The sequence below is a fragment of the Setaria viridis genome, chromosome 9, assembly GCF_005286985.2.
Source record: "Setaria viridis chromosome 9, Setaria_viridis_v4.0, whole genome shotgun sequence".
In the NCBI taxonomy this organism is placed as follows: domain Eukaryota; kingdom Viridiplantae; phylum Streptophyta; class Magnoliopsida; order Poales; family Poaceae; genus Setaria; species Setaria viridis.
In genome coordinates this window covers 12,620,508-12,641,774 of record NC_048271.2, presented here as the reverse complement: position 1 = coordinate 12,641,774, position 21,267 = coordinate 12,620,508, and the positions used below count along the sequence as shown (strand labels likewise).

The 21,267-nt window shown below is 43.4% G+C and overlaps 2 protein-coding genes and 2 pseudogenes across 3 annotated transcripts; 1 reads left to right on the top strand and 3 right to left on the bottom strand.

The window, feature by feature from the left end:
- Positions 1 to 483: 483 nt before the first annotated feature.
- Positions 484 to 3,935, top strand: LOC117839324 (4-coumarate--CoA ligase-like 1; annotated as a pseudogene).
- Positions 3,936 to 3,939: 4 nt separating this feature from the next.
- LOC117839323 (purple acid phosphatase 18) lies at positions 3,940 to 7,761 on the bottom strand. Its single transcript, XM_034719625.2, has 5 exons — positions 7,410 to 7,761; positions 5,226 to 5,894; positions 4,715 to 4,903; positions 4,508 to 4,596; positions 3,940 to 4,415 (listed from the first exon to the last, which is right to left on the bottom strand). Exons 1-5 carry the CDS (start codon positions 7,659 to 7,661, stop codon positions 4,196 to 4,198), a joined length of 1,419 nt encoding a protein of 472 aa, XP_034575516.1. The 5' UTR covers positions 7,662 to 7,761; the 3' UTR covers positions 3,940 to 4,195.
- An 859-nt stretch (positions 7,762 to 8,620) lies between these two features.
- LOC117836367 (uncharacterized) lies at positions 8,621 to 15,733 on the bottom strand. Of its 2 annotated transcripts, XM_034715772.2 has the most exons (9): positions 15,420 to 15,733; positions 14,859 to 14,939; positions 13,132 to 13,189; positions 12,962 to 13,026; positions 12,548 to 12,840; positions 12,014 to 12,214; positions 9,259 to 11,905; positions 9,082 to 9,164; positions 8,621 to 8,993 (listed from the first exon to the last, which is right to left on the bottom strand). In XM_034715772.2, the coding sequence occupies exons 5-8, from the start codon at positions 12,724 to 12,726 to the stop codon at positions 9,102 to 9,104; spliced, it is 3,090 nt and encodes a 1,029-aa protein (XP_034571663.1). In that variant the 5' UTR covers positions 12,727 to 12,840; positions 12,962 to 13,026; positions 13,132 to 13,189; positions 14,859 to 14,939; positions 15,420 to 15,733; the 3' UTR covers positions 8,621 to 8,993; positions 9,082 to 9,101. The 2 variants fall into 2 exon arrangements, with proteins under 2 accessions (XP_034571663.1, XP_072146836.1); XM_072290735.1 differs by lacking the exons at positions 12,962 to 13,026; positions 13,132 to 13,189; positions 14,859 to 14,939; positions 15,420 to 15,733 and adding an exon at positions 12,313 to 12,429 and having other exon boundaries at positions 12,548 to 12,559.
- A 2,330-nt stretch (positions 15,734 to 18,063) lies between these two features.
- On the bottom strand, positions 18,064 to 20,648 carry LOC140221089 (uncharacterized; annotated as a pseudogene).
- Positions 20,649 to 21,267: the final 619 nt, after the last annotated feature.

Genomic DNA, 21,267 nt, shown 5'->3' with positions numbered 1-21,267 from the left:
TTGACTTTTACATTCGGCTCTCTAGATTATGAAATACTAAGAAGTGAAAATTATGGTAGATCCGTTACTGTGCATTGCATAGAAACGGGGCTGAGCCTAGTTCAAGAAAAATCATATTATATTATACGCATAGTTTTTTATTTACGAATCAGACCCTACCTATTTTTTTAAATATAAAAGAAAGCGCGTATTTTTATATATTGTACGCATAGCTCGATTAGGAACCAATCCAACTGGATCAGATCCTAAACTCATTATTATGAATGGTCGTATTTTTTTAAATTTATTTAAAAAAATAATAGCACTATTTTTAACGGTACATTACATGGCCGTTGAGTCAACGTCTGTGACGACTTTGTTAATTTGAAAAGCTGTCTGCCTAATTTCTCAAATGTGCTCATATATAGGTAGTGTGTGCGTTTATTGTGACAGGTGTATGCTTGGTTAGTATCTACGTTTGCAGTTATGTTTAGAAAAAAAATGTTATCTAACAATGTTACAATATTTTACTACGTCATAAATATACAAAATAAAATTTACTTCCAAAATGCATAAATAGACCGTAAGCGTCACCATTCTTTTCTGAACGAGAAGATCAGGAGAAGAACCAGAGCTCCATTCGGTTGGAGCAGGGAAAGAAAGAGGCAGGCAACAACTATGGCGGGCACGGCGTCCCTGCTGGCCGCGGGCTACGGCTCCGACGGCGTGTACCGTTCGCCGCGCCCGGCGGCGCCCATCCCCTCCGACCCGGCGCTCTCACTCTCCGACCCAGCTCGTCCTCCGCCGCGCCGCCGCGTGCGCCTCCGCACCCGCGCAAGTGGACGCCGCGACGGGCCGCGCGCTCACCTTCGAGGCCCTCCGCTCCGCGGTGCTAGCCACGGCCGCCGCGCTGTCCTCCCGCGCGCGCGTCCGCCGCGGCGACGTCGTGCTCCTCCTCGCGCCCAACTGCGTGCTCTACCCGGTCTGCTTCCTCGCCGTCACCGCGATCGGAGCCGTCGCCACCACGGCCAACCCGCTCTACACCCCACGGGAGATCGCCAAGCAGATCGCCGACGCCCGTGTCAAGCTCATCATCACCGTGTCCGACATCCTGCCCAAGATCGCCGACCTCCGGCTCCCCACCATCCTCCTGGACGGCGATGGCGCCGCCGTGCCTTCAGACCACGCCAACAACGTCACCCTCTACTCGGACCTCGTCGCCGGCGTCCAGGAGACGGAGTACCGCCGCCCTCCGACGCTGCAGAGCGACACGGCAGCGCTGTTCTACTCGTCCGGCACGACGGGGGAGAGCAAGGGCGTCGTGCTCACCCACGGCAACTTCATCGCTGCGGCGACGGGGGCGACGTCGGACCAGGACGAGCTCGGGGAAGGGCGCAACGTGTTCCTCTGCTTCCTGCCTATGTTCCACATCTACTGCATGTCCGTCGTCACGCTCGCGCAGCTGCAGCGCGGCAAAACCGTCGTCGTGATGGCCCGGTTCGACGTGGACGCCGTGCTCGCCGCCGTGGAGCGCCACCGCGTCACGTACCTCTTCTACGCGCCGCCGGTCATGATCGCACTCGCCAAGCACGGGAGGGCCGGCAGGTACGACCTCAGCTCGCTCAGGTGCATCGCCTCCGGCGCCGCGCCGCTCGGCAAGGACGTCATGGAAGCCGTGGCCGACAAATGCCCCCAAGCCGAGATTATCCAGGTAACTGAGCATTTTTGAGATTCTGTAGTTCCACCAGAGCTGTTCTTTCTTCCCATTTTGGAATTTGGATCAAGAAAAAGTTTGAATAGTGTGCTCACCTGTAAATAGTAAAGATAAGATTCCTTTGTCTGCTGGCAAAGCTAGTTTATTTACAAATTACAACGAAAATTTTATTGCAATGCAATTTTCATGACATTGGTCCTCTTGCAGGGTTATGGTATGACAGAAACTTGCGGGATGATATCGCTGGAATACCCACACAAGGGACGTGCCCGTCAGTTTGGTTCAACTGGAACACTTGTCACTGGAGTTGAAGCAAAGATTGTCGATGCAAAGACAATGATGCATCTGTCTCCGAATCAATTAGGAGAAATCTGTGTCCGTGGACCAAGCATAATGCGAGGTAAATTCAAATTGTGGTGCATTGCTTTCAATCGTTCTCTATACATTCTATGATCAGGAGGGGGAGCTTTATTCACTTTTTTTGTTTTGAGAGAGAGGGGGAGCTTTATTCACTAAAGATATCAATTTCTCGATCAATGTAACTGTGTTGGGCCATCTATGTGTAATAGGCCCAGCCCATTAAAATGTAATAGGAAGGCAACAGAGTGAGATGTTCTAGAGTTTTCCCAAAAGCCTTCAAGCTGCAGCAATTGTTAGTACCTTTTTTTTTGTTTCTGGAATTGCAACTGTTCATTGATAAAGCAATCAATGGCTAGTGACTGACATAATAAAAAAGGGCAGACAGCTAGCATGTATATCAAGACACTCCACCTACAAACTTCCCTGTCATAAGCTACATCGTTGTTCACTGACAATGCAACGGGCCAAAAATCCCCATCAAAATTTCTCCTTACTTATTTGGGTATATATTATTTGTAAGATATTTCAACAATGTGCAAGCTACTGAAATTACAACCAAGCAAGGGTGGTTGCATACTGGTGACCTTGGATACTTTGATGAAAGAGGCCAGCTTTATGTTGTCGATAGACTTAAAGAGCTGATTAAGTACAAGGTTTCCAGGTAAAGAATTTCAGTTTTTTCCCCCTTAAAAACACTTTTCAGTACAAATAAAGAGGGTAGTATTTTGTAAATTTTAAGTGAAACAGAATGCCTGTAGGCTCAATCTTTCAGTAGGACCATGAACGAAATATCAAAAAGGGCAAACTCGTGCATAGGAAGCTCAAGACAAGTTGAATAAGATTACAAAAGGATCGCAATAATACACAAACAACTTGACAAGCTCCTCATTGTTTATAATAAGAAGTTTGACTGTGTGAGACCTCGTACAGTGAAACTTCTTATTTACTTTTTGTATCATCTTGTCTTAGTTTTATATCTTTCTTTATTTACTGGCAGATTGCTCCTGCTGAGCTTGAAGGATTGCTTCTGTCTCATGCACAAATTCTCGATGCCGTTGTCATCCCGTAAGCTGAATAACTTAGATTCTAGTGTTTAGATTCTAGTGTTTATAGTTTCTTCTATATAAACAACCTTCAATTATGTGGTTTTCTTGTCTCTTATTTTGGAAGTCTACTTTTTCGAAGGTATCCTGATCCTGAAGCAGGGAAAGTTCCCATTGCCTATGTTGTACGATCACCTAACAGTTCACTCTCTGAAGTTGATGTCCAGAAATTTATTGAAAAGCAGGTGAGGTTGGCTAGAAGCCTAGGATTAACTGTGACCAGCAACTATTTTAACTCTCATAAAAAGACTGTAGTATCTCTCAGTAGAATGAAGCATTTGTAATTCCTGAATGGATAACGTTCTGTACCTTCATCCGTCAATTGAATGTTATGTACTCGCACATCTACTGAAATATGACCCTTCTAATATCGTAATGACTTTTTCATGAATAACATTTCAGGTCACGTACTACAAGAGACTGAGGAAAGTTACTTTTGTGGACAGTGTACCAAAATCTGCTTCAGGAAAAATTTTGAGGAGAGCGCTAATCGCCCAAGTCGGATCGTCCAAGCTGTAGCAAATTGATCTTCTCAATTTCAGAACACCTCTTGCCTCTAGGTTCTGCTAGATGATTGAACACAAGGTTTACGTATCAAGTCACTGTAAGGAACCACAAATTAGTACAGATATGGCAGACACTAGGTACAGAACAGATGGTGTACGCCATATAGTGGTATTCAAAAAGCAATCGAGCCATCCTATCAACCCCATGCCTATTTTTGTATCTCCTAATAACAAACAAATACATCTGGAAGCAATTAGCGAGTTCATACATCAGATATGTCTCCAAACCATAATTCCATGTTGTTAAGTGTGTCTCGTTTTCCTCAAAACATATATCAGAAATGTTACTTGCTACAACATCACATTACACAACAAAAGTACTCAAAGCAACAATCACCCTTGATCAACCAGTCTACAATATACAATATACAGCACAACTCTTCAGTTCTTTTTTTCGGTGTTAGTTTATCAAGTTGTGCACATATATACAGTACATGGCAGGCACTTCTAGACATGCGGTGCAGGAGTAGTTCTCAAGGAGACATTAGAATCTTCCTCAACTCATGGCTGCCTTCCTGGATGCACCCTGAACCAGACAGCGAGTATATCCACACTTCATCCGTTCTTACTGGTTCTTCATCATCGTTCCTGTGCCAAGTCCAGTGGGCATGGGTGGAGTTCACAATCTTTAGTTCACCATGCCCAAAGCTCGCTTCCCTGAAGACTGACCAAGTTGGCTTCGGATTGCGATACCTGAACACACCAAGAAGCAATTAAGCATACCCCAGGTGACTCTTAAGTGAGTAGAACCCTAAGGAACATGTATAATGAAGGCGAAGTGGTACCTGTGGGCCAAGCCTTCACGGTTTCCACCATCCCCGATAGTTATGTGAACAGCACCACAAGGGTCAAGTCTGCCATTGTATACTCGCTCCTGCATTAAGAGTGAAATAGCATCATATGGAATTTTCATTCAGATCAACTAAATGATTACAGGCCCAAATTTGAACAATCTTGCAGACTGCAGTTCAGGGATACATGAGGAGTCATACCGCGCGTTCGTAAGCATGCACATGACCTGCTACTACCATATCCACATGAGCAGCATAGAGCAAAGGTTCCATCGCGGCCATCATACTGTCACCTTCACCCTGATGAGCCCAATTGCTATTATACCATGGGGCATGCAACAATACAATGAGCCATGGCGTCCTCTTCCTATCAACCTTGGCAAGATCAGCCTGAAAAAGCAGAGAAGTCAATATACAAAAATCTTGGGTATTGTCAGCAAGAATGCTGAGTAGGGATTTTGAAGTTCAAGACATCCTCTTCAAGATACAAACAAAATATCAATTGAGCACAAATAACCTCTAACTAATAATTAAAATTAAAGATAAGTGGTATCTAAAATTAAAGATGAGTGGTATCTAAAATTAAAGATGACTGGTGCACTATGTATGACTTGGAATCATTAGTCTATCCTTACTCTTTCTAGCAAATGAAATGTTAACGGAACCTTCAGTCCTATAAGTGGAGAAGGGATTTCATAATGAAGTTTCGTACCTTGAGCCAAGCATACTGATCTGAGGTCTCATCATAATCTGTGTAGGAACCTAGCATTATAATGTGTGCCCCTGCAACCTCAAAAGAGTAGTACAAATTTGATGTAGATCCACTCTCTTCATAAGGCATTTTCCATCGCGCATTATATGACTGAAATCCTGACTCAAGAAATGGAATGTGCTCCTTCTCATGGTTGCCTTCTGTCACCATCCAAGGCCGTGTGCTAGCAAGTGGCTCCACCAATGTACCAAAGGAATCCCACAAATGTTGCATAAAATCAGCATAAGAGAGATCACCAGGGAGCAAAAGCATATCATGCTCACACTGCTTAATGTGATTCAGCGTTGATGTTGTCCAACTAGTCTGCCCAAGATCACCAACAACAGCTAATGACAACGGAAATTGGGAGGGAGGGGTCTTAAATTGGAATTCTCGGCCTTGCCCTCCACATCGATAGTAATAAATAGTGTTGTCTTCAAGAGGTCCAATAACAACATGATGAATTTTTCCTGAACTATACAATAAGTACCTGTAGGATGTGCTATCTCCTTGAGATGTCATTGTGTATGTGCCTTTTTTGGTTCCATAGTCAACCACAGAGGGGACAGAGTTATCATTGGTAATCCATGTTATTCTCATGCGCTTTTCTCCAGCTAGGGATATGTGCACCTGTAAAACATGTGATTACATCATTTGAGTTGTTCATGATCATTTCTACGAGCAGATAGTATTGAGAATAAAAGGAAGAGCAGAAACAGGATTACGGACTAGTACTCATGAAATGCACAGGGGTATTCTGCAACGAATTTAGCTTTAGGGATCACATAGATTAATGCAGTCGAACACTTCCTGAAATCTCAAATTAATGACACTTGTTTAACATGGGGAATCTTATGGTAAGCTTCTAAGAAACGATAAAGAAGATAGGCTATCAATCAAGAAAATGGGAAAGAATCCAGAAAGAAGGCCTAAGCCATCCATATGGCACATCAACAGATTACCCATGAACAATAATAATCCAAGTCTAATTGTTTTTATATACCAAATAAAGAAATTTGTTATCAACAGACCTCATGAAATTTACACTACCTCAGCTTCATAATATAAGGCCAAATTACACTTGTATTGTAGCACAGGTTACGAAATGGTGACATTTATTTCACAAGTCTACTCGTATCATATATTCATATGTGCAGCTAAAAGCCCAAAACTCCTATAAATACAGGAGTATTGATGAAATGCACCCTTGCATTTAATAGAGGTCTAATGAAATGGACATAGATACCAGTCAAACTCAACTGACCATGCCATGTTACAAATCTTTTATAAGATAAAAAAAATAATTCATGTTTCAAATTAAAGAATAATGCTAAAAGATCTGAGCTTGGCATTATAATTATACTCCACAAATTAAAGGTATCATGCAGCATGGAATGAAAATAATATTTGGGCACCAAGCCATCAAAACTAGCAGAGAGCCCTTATCAGGGATAATGGATGCCTAGCGGAGTATGAACATACAAAAGAAGGTAACAATGCAGAATCAGGGTATATTTTAAAAGGATGGTCATAACTGTGTGCCAAGTGGAAACATGTTACTAAGGTCTATTGAGTAATCAATAAGGAATTGCCGTAGCATGCAATGGTATAGAATTTCCGTATTACCATAATGGAAAGCAGAACATTTAAATAGACTTCCTTGCAGTTTATTTAGGCTATACTAGAAGTCTAGAACTGACATGTTGTCCTGTCCACTGTCTAGCAAATAAGTTCTTGGCCATACTAGAATTGACAAGTAGCAATAATGATCTAATTGAGAAACACAGCATCGCACTGTGATATATCTATGCGGGTGGGACCTCACTAACTGAAGAGACCTAGACTTGGGGGGAGTAAATATTAAGAGGATTAGATGAACGGGAGCTTAGAGCTACTTCTGAATACGGAAACCGAGATAGAATAACTCAACATACAGTAAATCAGCTGGACACGAATTTGACTTAATTGCAGCTAATCAGGGGGGAAAGTGTCAATTGGTGGCCACAAACAGCACTAAATCGACTACTCCGACTCCGATCCAATCGAAGCTATCCAGATCAAACTAACCAAGAAACTCCCTAATCGCTCGGTCGCCGACTAATCAAGAAAGCGCCCCCTTTCTTGGCCCTAATCAAGAAATGTCACCTGCTGCGGGTCGGTGGCGGAGGCGGACGCCTTCTTCTCGCTCCAGGGGAAGATGCTCAGGAGGGACTTGGGGTGGAACCGCGCCGGCGGCGGCCGGACGTAGTCCTCCCCCACCACGTGAGCCCCGGTCGCGGCGGCGGCGGCGGCGCAGGAGGATACGGCGAGCAGGAGGAGCAGGAGGGGGGGCGGCGCGGCCATGGGAGCGGGAAGGGGAGGGCTCTTCTTGCGGGCTCTAGCAGCTCGGGTCCCCATCGTCCTCTGCTCCTCGGCTCTGTCTGGGGCGCAGCGCAGTATGCTTGTACGGCGGGCTACCTCCTTCAGTTTGACGTCATTTCTGGTAGAGCAAGAACACAGTGTGGGAAAGTTTCAGAAGAGCTCTGGCCTCCGGGTCAACGCACTGGTTTTTCGGGAATGTTTCGTTGCATCCAGTGTGAACAGATCATATTTCAGAGAAAGATTAGATCTTGGTTATAGTACGATGGAAGTGCCAAAACTTTGGGGAAAAGAGATGGAATTGAGGCCTTGTTTAGTTGGCCAAATTGGGAGGTGCCAAATTACTGTGCTGGCACTGTAGCACACTGTAGCGTTTCGTTTGTATTTGTGAATTATTGTCCAAACATTGACTAATTAGGCTCAAAAGATTCATCTCGCAAAGTATAACAAAACTGTGCAATTAGTTTTTAATTTCATCTACATTTAGTACTCCATGCATGTACCGTAAGTTTGATGTGATGGGGAATCTTCTTTTTGCATAGTGCCAAAGTTGGGAGTTGAGGGTGAACTAAACATGGCCTGAGCCGGAGAGATCTTGGTTAAAGTAAGTAATAAACATTGAAACGGTTTTTGATTTAGGGTGTACAAGGACAATGTTGCTCGTTCCACTGGATAGCGTATAATTGGATGGGCAACCCAATCGCGCTCATCATCATGCAAAGTCAGACAATGCAATTATCGCAGAATTTAGTAGCAGCAACCAAATCTCGCACTCAAAGATCGCTGTATACAGGATATTCTTACCGAGCCAACGCCAGCCACGTGTTCACCAGAAACACCACACGAGCTTACCACAAGGACAGAGCATGCCAATGAAACCTACATTAGTAAATAGCAGAGACAGATGACCAAGCAGAACAATGGAAAAGTAAATAGAAAAACAAGGTGCCCTCTAGAAGTTGCCGGACCGGACAGCCTCCACGAACACCAAGCATGCGTAGCAAGCAACATCGCTCAAAAAGCATCGCGCACCACCAGAGTGCCCATGAAATTAGGTGAAACGCCCACCATCACATGTCGCGGCCACACCACACAGGTTTAGCACCCTTTCACAACCAGTGACCCTTCATGATTGCAGAGGCAAAATGGCATCACCAGCCGAAAGCCGGCTAAATAGATACTAATAATATATACATTCCTAACATCTTCTTAATAAGTTAACGATAGGCTACAGCCCCCAGGAACGAAGATGTGTTTAAATTCAACAGGTGGGCGGTTGTGAGAGTTTTAATAACTTAATTGTCTTTCCCTTCCATGGTTTCTTCGCAGCTGCCTCGCACGCTTCACATCCTCCTACTTGCACGGAGCTACCTGTAGAAACAATGAAATTCATCACCAGCATGTAATAACTCTACAATGCGGAAAATGGTATCAGCAGATGGGGCCAGAAAATACTTACAGCATGTTTCGCTGGACCGCTCAGGAAATATCAGGCATAATTTTTTTAAGAACTTCTCTTCCCACGTACATATTTAGGTAGCCCTGCAAGATGTGCGGTATGTGTTACATTAACCAGTTCGCTATGGTAGAACCCAAGATTGCATAATGGTGAATAGGACGAGGATTGAAAGTCCACCTGAACAAGCTTCTCTATATTTTTAGCTTCATCAGACAAAATCCTTGAGATGGCCAGTTCTGTTGAGGGAGCATTCGAGGCCCAAGCACCAGCCACTTTCTCCACAGCCTTCTTCACTACGATTTTGTGCACTTCCCGGGATAGCACCCCGTTGTCCCACAGAGGCTTTATGAAATTTTTTACGAACTCACACAGGGCACACTTGAATAGATCCATTGGTGCGCTACTTTCTTCAACTGCGCTTCGTTGTGGAGGCCCAGTATTTGATTCAGAGATCTCCAACTGTGTTGCCACTTCAGAGGTACCCTCCTTTTTGTAGACTTCTCTGATGATTTGATTCGCCTCAGCTTGCTGATGCTGCTCTTCCTTCACTTGCTCATGATGTTCTTCCTTTGCAATTGGTCCAGTTAACGAAGCTGAAAGACTCTTAGTAACATTCTGAGGTTTGAAACCATCTTGGCAAACCAGTTCCTCGGGTGCCGCAAAGTCCTCATTGCTGATCATACTAGGCGAGCAATTTAAGTCTGGTATCGAAGGACAAGGGATTCCATCACCTTGTTTAGCAGCACCAGAATGTATTGTGTTATAAGTACAATCTTCTGTGGTTATCCATCGATTTGATGTGCTCTCAACCCTAAGAGCTTGAGGTTCGGAGTCCTTTGTATCTTTCTCGTTCAACACATTTTCAAGGTCTGCCATCACTGAACATACTTGATTCCTTCTTAAAATGTTATGATCCATGGTTTCCTGTTGGTTGTCTCTACGATCATTTCCATCCAACCAATTTTTGAAATCTCTGCAGTAACTTTCACTGGCCCTATTGATGGGTTTCTTTTGGCACATGTTTGCAGTTCCTCTATCCAGTATTGAACCATGAAATGGAGTACTTCCACTCTCATGATTTGGAGTCTCCAGAGCATTTACCTTCAAATTTACATTCATCGAGCAACGAGCAACAGCCTCTTGGTCCAGCAATGTTGGGTCAGCACCAGTATATTGTTCAACCCATTTGGCACCATGGCCTTCTGCTTTCTTTTCACACTTTACACCTAGTTTCTCTTTATTTCTGTCAGCATTATTTGTCTCCTGTTGAGAAATATTCTGATGTGCACCATCATCACAATGACAAACAGCAGCTTGGTCCACTTTACTAGTGTCAGAACAACTATTCAACACCTTGGCATCTGGATGATCAGTCGATAATTGCTTCCTGTTAAGATGTTTCTCCTTTTCTTTCGGCTGCAAAAGTTCAAGAGGATTTGCTTCTGGTGGAAGCTTGAGACTACACTCCAGCCCTTTCTCAGCAGTTACATTTTGAGGGATTTTGTTGCATTTACTGTTACTATGGAATTTGAGGGGCCTCTCTATCTTTTTGTTAGCTCTTCCTTCACCACACTTTTGTAGTCCATCGGATGATGTTGCACTACTAAATCGATCAGAACACCCCAATGCAGTGTCATCTTCATTATCACTTTCTGAGGTAGCAAAAGCAGCAGGTCTTCCATTCATCACTCTTCTGCCAGTTGACACCTTGCTTCTTCGTCCAGTCTGTTGTTGATTAGCTTTTACAATTTTATCAGCCTTAGCAGCACTAGCCTTTCTTAATTGTCTTGATCTCCATAGGATCAAACAATCTTGGCGAAGTGCCTCGGACTGAGCAAGATTATCTGATTCTTTCAGTTGCACATTCCTCTCTGTATGGGTGACTGGAAGATGCTGCAGTATACCTCTTTCAGTGCAGCCGTCGACATCAGACTGCTTGTCAGATTCTAGATCCATGTCCATACTTCCTTCACTCAGTTTTGGTGTGCTCGATGAAGCAATAGTTTTGCTGCACTTGGGACTTAACATGTTTGAGTTCTCATCACACTTTGTTGAGCCACTTGCAGCAGGAGCTGTAGCATTCTTCTTTGGATCATAATTCCCTTTTCCTCCATTTTGACCCACAAACTTAGTCATTTCAGCATTTACCTCCAGACTATCATTTATCCTCTTCTTGTCAGTCTCAACCTGTTGTTGCTGGTCCTTCTCCCTGGGCCAGCAGTGCCTTTTAGACTTGTCCTCATAAGCCACATTCTTGCTAGCTTTCTTTCCACCCAAATGATCTGACTTCCTTTTCCGGCTATTGTTTCTCTCATATTTACTAGCGCAAGCACCATTGTAAGTGTTTTCATGGAAACCTTGTTTTATAAATTTCCTTTTTACCATCTTGCCATTATAAGCATTTCTGAAAGTTCGACAGCTATCCAAGCATTCATGAAAATCCTCATTGGGAGAAAGCTCAAGTTGCTCATGATGGTGGGAACGAAATTCATTAACTGGTCTCTTGGGATGAGCTCTTGCTACTTCATCCCTTTGACACGATCGACCTTGTGATGATATAGGATCTTTCCAAGAGTTTCCCTTACGCTTACTGTGAAAATTGCACATGTAGGACCGATGCCTTGCTGCATCTATCTCAGAAAAATGGTCATACAGGAAGTCAACTTTAGTTGGCAGATATCTATCATCATGATTGTGTCTATTCTGACTGCTACTCCCCTGGTTAGTAGAAAAATTCTTCCTACAACTTCCTGCTCGACATATCTGTCTGTCAGCTCCTTTTGCACAATGATGAACATTACCAAAGGGCAGGCTTCTCTTGCACCTAGATTAGAAACAAACCATTTAACTGGCCAGGACTAAATAGTCGAAAACTTGTCATAAATGCATAACAACAAATATTTAACATCAGAAACTCAGAACGAGATATTACCGATACGATATGATGGGATCACGTCCAGGTGAAATGCTGCGCCTAGCTTGTTTTGATGTATTGCTGAGACAAGCATGATTTTGACCATGGCATCCACCATAAGAACAAGAAGATAGGTGGCATGGTCCACCTACTCCATTTCCACGGCCATGAGTCTCAGAGGAATGTCCACTACCATGTGATGCAGTATATTCCCCCAACCTGCATGCCAAAATACATAAGTTCTATAAAACTGAAATATTTGGTGAAAGTAATAATGAGCATCACAAACTTGAAAACGGATGCACGCCTCTTTATACCACATGTAGCACAGTCACAATATCTATTGTTCACGATTTCTCCTCGACTTCTATGCAAATCGTAAGAATCTTTAGGCGGATGTAAAAATTTCATTAGCAGTTACAGAACCCTCCACCCTGTTTCCACATCACATAATCCCATCAAGATGATAAATTTGAACCTATGAAACTAAAAAGCATAATAGTATATCATGGAATCTGAAACTTAATTGCATGTATTGATCAAGAGAATAACCTGCCAGGCATATGGCAGTGCAGGGTTGCATCATGATCAGGTTGCTCCCTTGCTGCCTGCTCACTTTGGTGACGGGTTAGGTTTTGCCAATCGTACTTCTCAGTGCATGAATAACCTCGTGCTGCTTGTCCCAGAGATTGTCCATGTATTGACGGCAATAATAACCTTTTTGAACTCATCTGTTATCTGGCAGCACTTGAATAAAGAGGACACTACAATGCCAACTCCAATGTCGCAGATGAAACTGGGATGCCGGTTTGAATCCTTTACTCATTGGGTGAGGCTTTCACAGGCTGAAAAACAGATGGAGCTCAAATTTAACTTACTGCCAGAACTTCCATGAAGATGTAAACCTTTAATTTACAATAAGAAATAGGAATGTCAAGACTCAACAACACACAAGAAGGCACCTACCAATCAAATATGAATGCCATCGTCAGGTGTTGGATCAGTCAAATTCCTGCCTTCTCTCTTGCTTCCTAGCAATAATTCCCATAGAGAATCATTGGATAATTGTTGCAATTGCAACATGTCCCTTGATAAGCAATTTAGCAGAAAAATTACAAATTTACACCAAGGATTACCTTTTGGTTCGTACTCCCTAAACCATCCTTCAAATATCAGCACTTGGTTGCTCCGCCCCTATACTTTCAGCATAGGAGAACAGTAATCAGTAGACTTGAATGGTTGGAAAGTCCATAAGAAATAGAACTGTATAATCTGGCATCTGGCTGCTAGAGAGTCCCTACATATCTTTTATAAGGCATACTATCATTTGCCAAAGAGGTTAAGGAGCATGAGGAACCAAGAGAATGGTAGAGGAAAATAACCATAGTGTATGTGGTATTAATGTCTTAGCAAGAAGGCAGAGAATAGTTGTGTTGGCGTTTACTCAAAATGTTGAACAGCGCACAGAGAGAGAGAGAGAGAGAGAGAGAGAGATTAGTGATGGAAAATGAACAGAAAAGATAGTTCAAAAGGCATGGAAACCTTACATTTTTTAAGCAAATGTCAAAAAACAGAAACTATATCTTACTTATATCTTGTGAAGGATGGAGTTTGATGTAAAAAATAAAAAAATTACATAAACACATGTGTCGCTTTCGTTACTGAGTATTCACTATTGCATTGACAAAAACAATATATTCTGCAATCATGCTTACTCCTTTAGTAATTAAAGAGTATGAATCTTATAATGGTAGACATTAAAGCCATATCTACTGCAAGCCTGCACCAGCTAACATGCTAACCCCCTTGGCCACGACATTAAATCAATACGATAAGATTTTAAAACTGCAATCAGTGTCATCAAAGTTTTAGGTCAACATTCAATCTTTGTTACTTTGAATAGAGAAAAGAATCAGAGACAAACCGTATAAAAACTACCAGGCTAATAGAAAAATACTGTTTTTCCAATATTAGTACTTTATCATTAACCATCTTCATTTTTCTAACCAACCTACATGTAATAAATTTAGTTTTAACAGTTACTTTCAACCATGAGGCAGAGTCTCCATGTTGATGATTAGCTAACCAGAAGTCTGCTATTGTTTTACGTTATCAATCCAATCCCAATTATTCATAAAAGATCGCAATTCAATACTACCATCATTCCTGGATGATAAATTAACAGCTGCCCTGATGCAGTGTTGCCTATTGCATAGACAACACGGCATGATCTTGGATTAAAATTCTGTTAATATTTAAGCCCACGTGTTCCAATTGGTGAATATTTTATACATGTTGACCTCGTGGTGAAAGCATATTACTTTAACATTTAAAGTTAAGAAAAACGTCCATGTATTTGCAGATAATAATAGCGCAAAATAGCCAAAAGCATCTCCTTCCAAATACAGAACTGTTGAAAAATATGTGACACTATCAAATTGAGTACTCTGTGCTAAATTCGCCCAAGTCTAAACTTGGACTTGCCTTACGCATTCCACAACAAAAGAAAACGTAGCGTCAGTCAGGCCTGGCCCATGCATTTGGACATTTGGTCTCCCCAAGGTAGAAACAAGGGGGGCCCAAAATGGTTGGTTGAGCAACAAAAAAGGGCACACTTGGCAACCAGATAGTACTGCGGCCAGCATAACGCCGAATCTTTCAGTCTATATAGACTAAACATGAAATTTATGATTGATCCCAAACAGGAAAAATGCCCAATTTATGAGTAGAGGCACCAAGACCGGTAGGTAGAGAGCAACATAGATGCCAGTAGACTGAATCAATGCTGAGGCGGAGCAGAACTAGGAACAGTCCATACATGATTCGTGCTTCATGCATGGAGCCATAGAGAGAAGAGCAATACCTTGTCCCCGCAGCAGATGTGTATTTGGAATTCGCCTTGGCCTCAAGTCGTCAGCGTCAGAGTCACAACTCAATCTGAGATCTATAGAACATCACACAACGATCAGATAGGAGATGCGATTCACGTGACACTAATCATACATGAGGACGAAAACTCAAAGAAGCACATCGATGATGGAAATAACTACACATCAACAGAGGGGGGGGAAAAAGGCAAAATGCAGGGGCTGCGATTTTACAAGAAAGGGAAAGGAAGCGCACAAAAAAAGAACTCAATTTCGACATGGAGAAGCACAATTAATGCAAAGAATTCTCGAACTTTTATTACACAAGAAATGCTACTGTTCTCAAGATTTTTAAAGAAGATGCAAAGAAAAATAGTTGCAAAGAAGGGAAGCATTAGGTGCAAAGCCAAGATCCCCTCTTTGAGGTAATCCACACTCGGAAGTTAAACCCTAGCACCCAGAAAGCGCCTGCGGTTGCACCGGCGGGGGAAGGGAGGAGAACGCAGCGGAGCGGTCCAAGACGAAAAAACAGGACGATCGCGAGGGGAAGGCGTTACCGACGGCAATGCAGTATGGAAGGGAAGCTTCGGCGGCGGCGGCGGCGGCGGCCGATGCGCGCGAGAGAAGTCCCCGGACGCGAGAGCGGCGGCGGAAGGGTGGGAGCGCAGTGAGAGGAGGGAAAAAAAGTGGAGCACGGGGCGGAGGCGGCGCGAGTCGTGCCCCCAACTTCCCCGGTTGTGCCTCTCCTTTCTCTCTCCACACGGTTTCTTCCTTCTTGCCACGGCTCCACATTTACCGCATTGAACCAGTTTAAGGCACCGCTTTTTTTGTTTAATTAAGGAAAATAATAATGTTCAGCTATTTACTTCTTCCTAATTTACATTAGGCAAACATTAAGAGCCTGCTTGTTAGATTCTAATATTTGCCCAACTAAATTCAAGGTGCTCCTACAAATTTTGCTTATTGTTTGGTTCATTAAAAAAAATAGCACACCAATATTTATAGCTAAAATAATGGCAAGTCACCACAAATTTCTTAAAGCTTAGTGGGAAAAAGCATTGGTTATCATATTTTGGCAGTAAATACCTAAATTTTCTACCCTAATTTTAGCATGCCTTGATTTTGGCAAACTCTAATTTTAGCATAGCATGATTTTGGTTGGGCAAAAGTTGAAAACAAGGAACCAAACAAGCCCTAATAGTTCGAAATAAAATGCCTGGTAGCCAAACATGTTGTCTTCCGGTTAGACTTATAGGCATGTGAGGTCACATATATTTTGAATATATTTTATTACTATAAAAAAATCTTCTTATTAGGAAAAACTACCCCCTTGTTCCTCTCTTTTCCCATTCAACAAGGTCTCACGCATGTATGTATTATCAACATCAATTAACTAACTGTAAATATGGACTTGTTGGTAGATGTTGTCGTCCCTGAATGAGCTAAAAGTGATAGTGCCAACGTCGAAATTAAATGAGTACGAAGCTAAAGTTTGGCATTCGGGTTATTATTTGACGCCAACAAGAATTATATTGGTAAGTATAACAAAAACACTATCTATATATACACAGTTGATCTTATTGTCTAATGGAGCTTATCCTCTTGCTGTGTAAAGAATCTTATCTTATGGTTTTATTAGGAATTCACTCTAAGCTTAACTAAAGGGGCTCGTCCCACTCCAGAGGTAGAGGTGGCATCGAGAGGTGCGTGCGGGATCAGAAATTCCCACGAGATTACGGGAGGTTATGTAGGAAGCACTTTAGGAAATGCAAGAGGCGGTGGGACTTTGCATATTAGTTATACGTTTTCTGAACAGAATGATAAAGAGATACCACATGTTTTTTAAAGGGAAAATAGGGTGGAAATCGGAGTTGTACTTGACAATAATAATTTATAATAAAAAAACCGTCGTGACTTCGTTGGCCAAATTGGGAGGTGCCAAATTACTGTGCTGGCACTGTAGCACACTGTAGCGTTTCGTTTGTATTTGTGAATTATTGTCCAAACGTTGACTAATTAGGCTCAAAAGATTTGTCTCGCAAAGTACAACAAAACTGTGCAATTAGTTTTTAATTTCATCTATATTTAGTACTCCATACATATACCGCAAGTTTGATGTGATGGTGAATCTTCTTTTTGCATAGTGCCAAAGTTGGGAGTTGGGGGTGAAGTAAATAAGGGCTTCATCGGTTCCGTGCCTACGACCGCGCGGCGGAAAGATGTGGTTAAACCTTTCCGGATCGTACGACAACGGAACCAACACAAAATGCGGCTTTGTTCCGTGCCGTGCGGCCTAGGGCGGAACGCAGCAGGTGAAGCAGATAGCAGTAGTCCAGTAGTACGCGGCAGTCGCATGATCGAAGACGGGTTGGAGAGAAAGTACTAGGTTATTGAATTGAAGTTTAATGGCTGATTGGATGGAGATGACGCTGCGCGAGCGGCGGGACGGCGGAGAGACCGGCGTGTCTTGACGTCTTGTCATGGCGCCGCCGCGCGCCGTGGTCGACTGGTCGTGGCAATGTGGCATGCATACGCCTTGACCCCGGGCGTGGCCGTGGCCGTGGTGGCGCGTGGTGTGCGGTCACGTCACGGCCGCGGCACTGGCCTGCGCCTGCAGCAAAAGCGGGTTTCGCGGATGCGAGGAAGAAAGGAAATCTTTTGCTTGGGCGAGCGTGTTTTTTGCTTGGGGAGTTGTGGTGGACAGTGGAGTAGCCAATCCTGCGTCAGCCGCTGCGCCTACCTCTTTGGGCCTAGCCCTGGCATATCTTGGGGGATTCCTTTTGGTAGGGTACGTGCAACTTTCCAGCAAGCATTACTACTACTGTTGTACGGTGCACTACCGCTAGCTAGCTAGTGTATCTCCGTCCGTCGGCGTCTCAAACCACGCGGGCATCCTCGTCGCGTCGTGAACTCGCGATCGACGACACCAGCCGTGCTACGCGGCTACGCCCATGTTTGAGTACGTCCTGGGCACGAGGATTAGGATGCGTTTGGATGGGAGACAGTGGCGGATCCAGAAACGGGCTCCGACCGGGCTAACTAATATAAGGCTTAAAATTTTACTAGCCATACACTATTAGATATAATATATTTTTCAAAGAGCACAATTCAACCAATAGACTCAAACAATACATAGAATATTGAAGGTAGAAAATTACCAAATTAAGAGTCTTCCATGATAAAAAAGAACCATACATGTCTTCATGAATTAACACCACTTCCACTTGTTCCGACGTCCTCAAGTCTACATTAAAATTTTCAACATATCAGCCCTATATAAAGCAAGATAACATTATGTATTGAAATAGACTAATACAAGTAAACAACACGCACCTTGAGCCCTCGTTTGGCAAATTTATCTTACGGTTTCTTAAGCCTTGAAAGCGCTTTAGAATTTTTTCATCTTCAATCGACGCAAACAAATCTCGCTCAATATAGCACATCATGCTATTATTCAACCAATCATCATTCATTTTATTTCTTCGTTCAGTCTTGATAATATTCATAGCAGAGAAGGCTCTTTCAACTGTTGCTGTTGCCACCGGCAAAATCAATGCAAGTTCAATGAGACGATACACCAAAGGAAAAACTGTATCTCTTCCAGTCTGAACCATCTTCTCAGCAAGGTTACCAAGATCAATACAAGTGTCAAAATTATCATCATTTCTAACTTCATCAATGAATATAGGAAGGTCACCCGCAAGCTTTATGCAGTCATAATCACAGAAGTCATCTTTATAAATCTTAGCAAGCTCAACTAACTTCTGTACTTCAAAGTTGGCAAAAGAATCCCTCGGATCAAGACAAGCAACGCATCTCAAGAGTTGAGTTGATCTTTCTGGAAATCGATTGTTTAACTCACAATAAACTTGATCAATCACAACATTGAAAATTCCATGATGAAAATGATGGTAGTAACTCACTAGTTTAGCACCACGACATCTCGAACGACCTCTAACTGGTATCATATCTTCCATATTAGGAATTTCTATGTTGTTGAGGAGGCAAAACTCCTTTACTTCTTCAAAAAGAGCATCCCAACCATTTTCCCTCATTTCATTCATATTTCTCATCACAGAGCCAATTAATCCTATTGCACGAACAATGTTTTGATTTTTCTTTTGCAAACATTGTGACAAGTCTTGAGTCATCCCCAGTACTCTAATCATAAGATGTAATATGAACATAAATTCAAATGACTACATTCTTTGAATCAATCCAGAGGCTGTAGTTTTTTTTTTCCCATCAGTTCCATCTTCACTAATATTCTCCAATACCTCCAGTACAGAGGACCACATGATCATAAGACGTGCCAATGTTTTGTGATGTGTACCCCACCGTGTATCACCAGGCCTAGCAAGACTAGTTTCTTGGTTTTTCCCTCTCCCAGAAAAAATAGCACTACTATCTAACTGCTCAACAAGCTTATCATGATGACTTTGAAGGAGTTGATCTTTCCTCTTGCAAGAAGCACTAACAACATTGACGATTGAAGTGACATAATTGAAGAAATCAAAAGTTGAGCCACAACACTTGACTACAGAAACTACCACAAGCTGCAATTGATGAGCAAAACAATGGATGTAAAAGGCATATGGGTTTTCGTTCAATACCAGTCTTTGTAACCCATGAAATTGTCCTCTCATATTTGAAGCTCCATCATATCCTTGCCCTCTAATCTTGGAAATAGATAGACCATATCTTCTAAGCATAGTATCCAATGCTTCTTTTAGTGAAGTTGATGTGGTGTCAGAAACATGTTCAATGCCAAGAAACCTCTCAATCACACTTCCTTTATCATTGACAAACCTACAAGAGAAAAGAGAAAATAGTGTTACTTGAAAGCAACAAAACAAAACCAATAAAATAACCAAATAGAGAGAAAGTATATACCTCACAACCACAACCATTTGTTCCTTAATAGATGCATCACGAGCCTCGTCGACAAGAACCGCAAAACAACGATCTCCTATTTCACTTTTAATTAACTCACTTGTCTCCTCTGCACAAGCCCTAGCCAAATCTTTCTGAACCATTGGACTACTCATTTGATTATTCCCTGGAGCATTTTCACCAGTCACAAAAGCAGCCTTAGGATCCTTCTTTCTGTACCATTCGAGCATCTCCATAAAGTTCCCTTTATTTCTTGATGTTTTAGACTCATCATGTCCACGAAAGGCTAAAGCTTGCAAAAGGAGAAATCTAGCAATGCCTAACATGATACTTAAACGAGCTTTATATGCCTCCTCTTCTGCTGCACTTGTAACAGACCATACATGTTCAACACTTTGCCTCTGATTTTTGAAATCAAGTGCACGCTTTCTTGCATTATTATGAAAGCCATCAATTGATTGAGCATGCTCCTTGAAACAATTCTTTGCATTCTTCCAATTTCTAAATCCAACTTTGGTGAATCTATCATTACTATGAAACCCAGCTTGTTGTGGCTTAAAGAGATAACAATAAAAGCAATAAGCTGCATCCTTGGCTACACTGTACTCTAACCAATCAAATTGATCAAACCATGATCCAACAAATCCTCTTGATTGGCCTTTACCATCTTTTTTCGTTTTTGGAAACTTATGACCAGCTGGCCTATATGGACCTATTTGTAGATATGCTCTCCTTACCTCATCCCTAATGTCATGATGAAAATCATCAATTGGCTTCCTTTCTCCTGGATCAGCAACTATATCTCTCATATCAAGTTCAATCCGTGGTCTTTTTTGCTCAACCCGGCTCTCTACACTTTCGGCACTACTCTTTTTAGCATAGTATTTCTCCATTCTAAGTTATGATTATGAAATATTGCAATTGCAAACTAAGACTCAAATACTTCCTGCTCAAATCAATAAAATGAAATATTCACTATCATTACTTTGCATAGAAATAGCAATTTCAAAAAAAAATGCATACCGGGGGAACAATTTCAAATTTTCAATAGACAATAGGGGAACAGGGGCCGGCCGGCGGCCGCCGGGCGTGGGCGCACTGCGCGGCCGGCGGGGGCCGGGGGCGGGCCGGCGGGCGGCCGCCGGCGGGGGCGCGGCCGCGCGGGGCCGCGGGCGGCGCCCTGGCGGCCGGCGGGGGCCCGGCCGCGTGGGGCCGCAAGCGGCGCACTGGCAGCCGGCGCGGCGGGGGCCCGGCCGCGTGGGGCCGCGGCCGCGGGTGGCGGCGCGCCGCGCGCGGGCGGCCGGCGAAGGCGCGGCCGTGGGCGACCGGCGGGCGGCGGGGGCGCGGCGCGCGGGGCCGCGGGCGACCGGCGGGGGCGCGCGGGGCCGCGGGCGACCGGCGGGGGCGCGCGCGCCGCTGGCGAGGGGCGCGCCGGGGCCGGGGGGCGGCGCGCGGACGACCAGGCGAGCCCTGGCGAGCTGGGTGGGCGGTCCCTGCGCGGTCGGGCGGCGG

What these genes read in the sequence shown, in the direction of transcription:
- LOC117839323 (XM_034719625.2), bottom strand. Translation starts at nt 7,661, where the DNA reads ATGGGGACCCGAGCTGCTAGAGCCCGCAAGAAGAGCCCTCCCCTTCCC. An exon ending in ATCAGTATGCTTGGCTCAAG is followed by an intron (nt 4,904 to 5,225) that starts GTACGAAACTTC and finishes CTGCTTTTTCAG; the next exon opens with GCTGATCTTGCCAAGGTTGA. An exon ending in CGTGAAGGCTTGGCCCACAG is followed by an intron (nt 4,416 to 4,507) that starts GTACCACTTCGC and finishes TGGTGTGTTCAG; the next exon opens with GTATCGCAATCCGAAGCCAA.
- LOC117836367 (XM_034715772.2), bottom strand. Translation starts at nt 12,726, where the DNA reads ATGAGTTCAAAAAGGTTATTATTGCCGTCAATACATGGACAATCTCTG. An exon ending in GATCCCATCATATCGTATCG is followed by an intron (nt 11,906 to 12,013) that starts GTAATATCTCGT and finishes TTTCTAATCTAG; the next exon opens with GTGCAAGAGAAGCCTGCCCT. An exon ending in ATATAGAGAAGCTTGTTCAG is followed by an intron (nt 9,165 to 9,258) that starts GTGGACTTTCAA and finishes CACATCTTGCAG; the next exon opens with GGCTACCTAAATATGTACGT.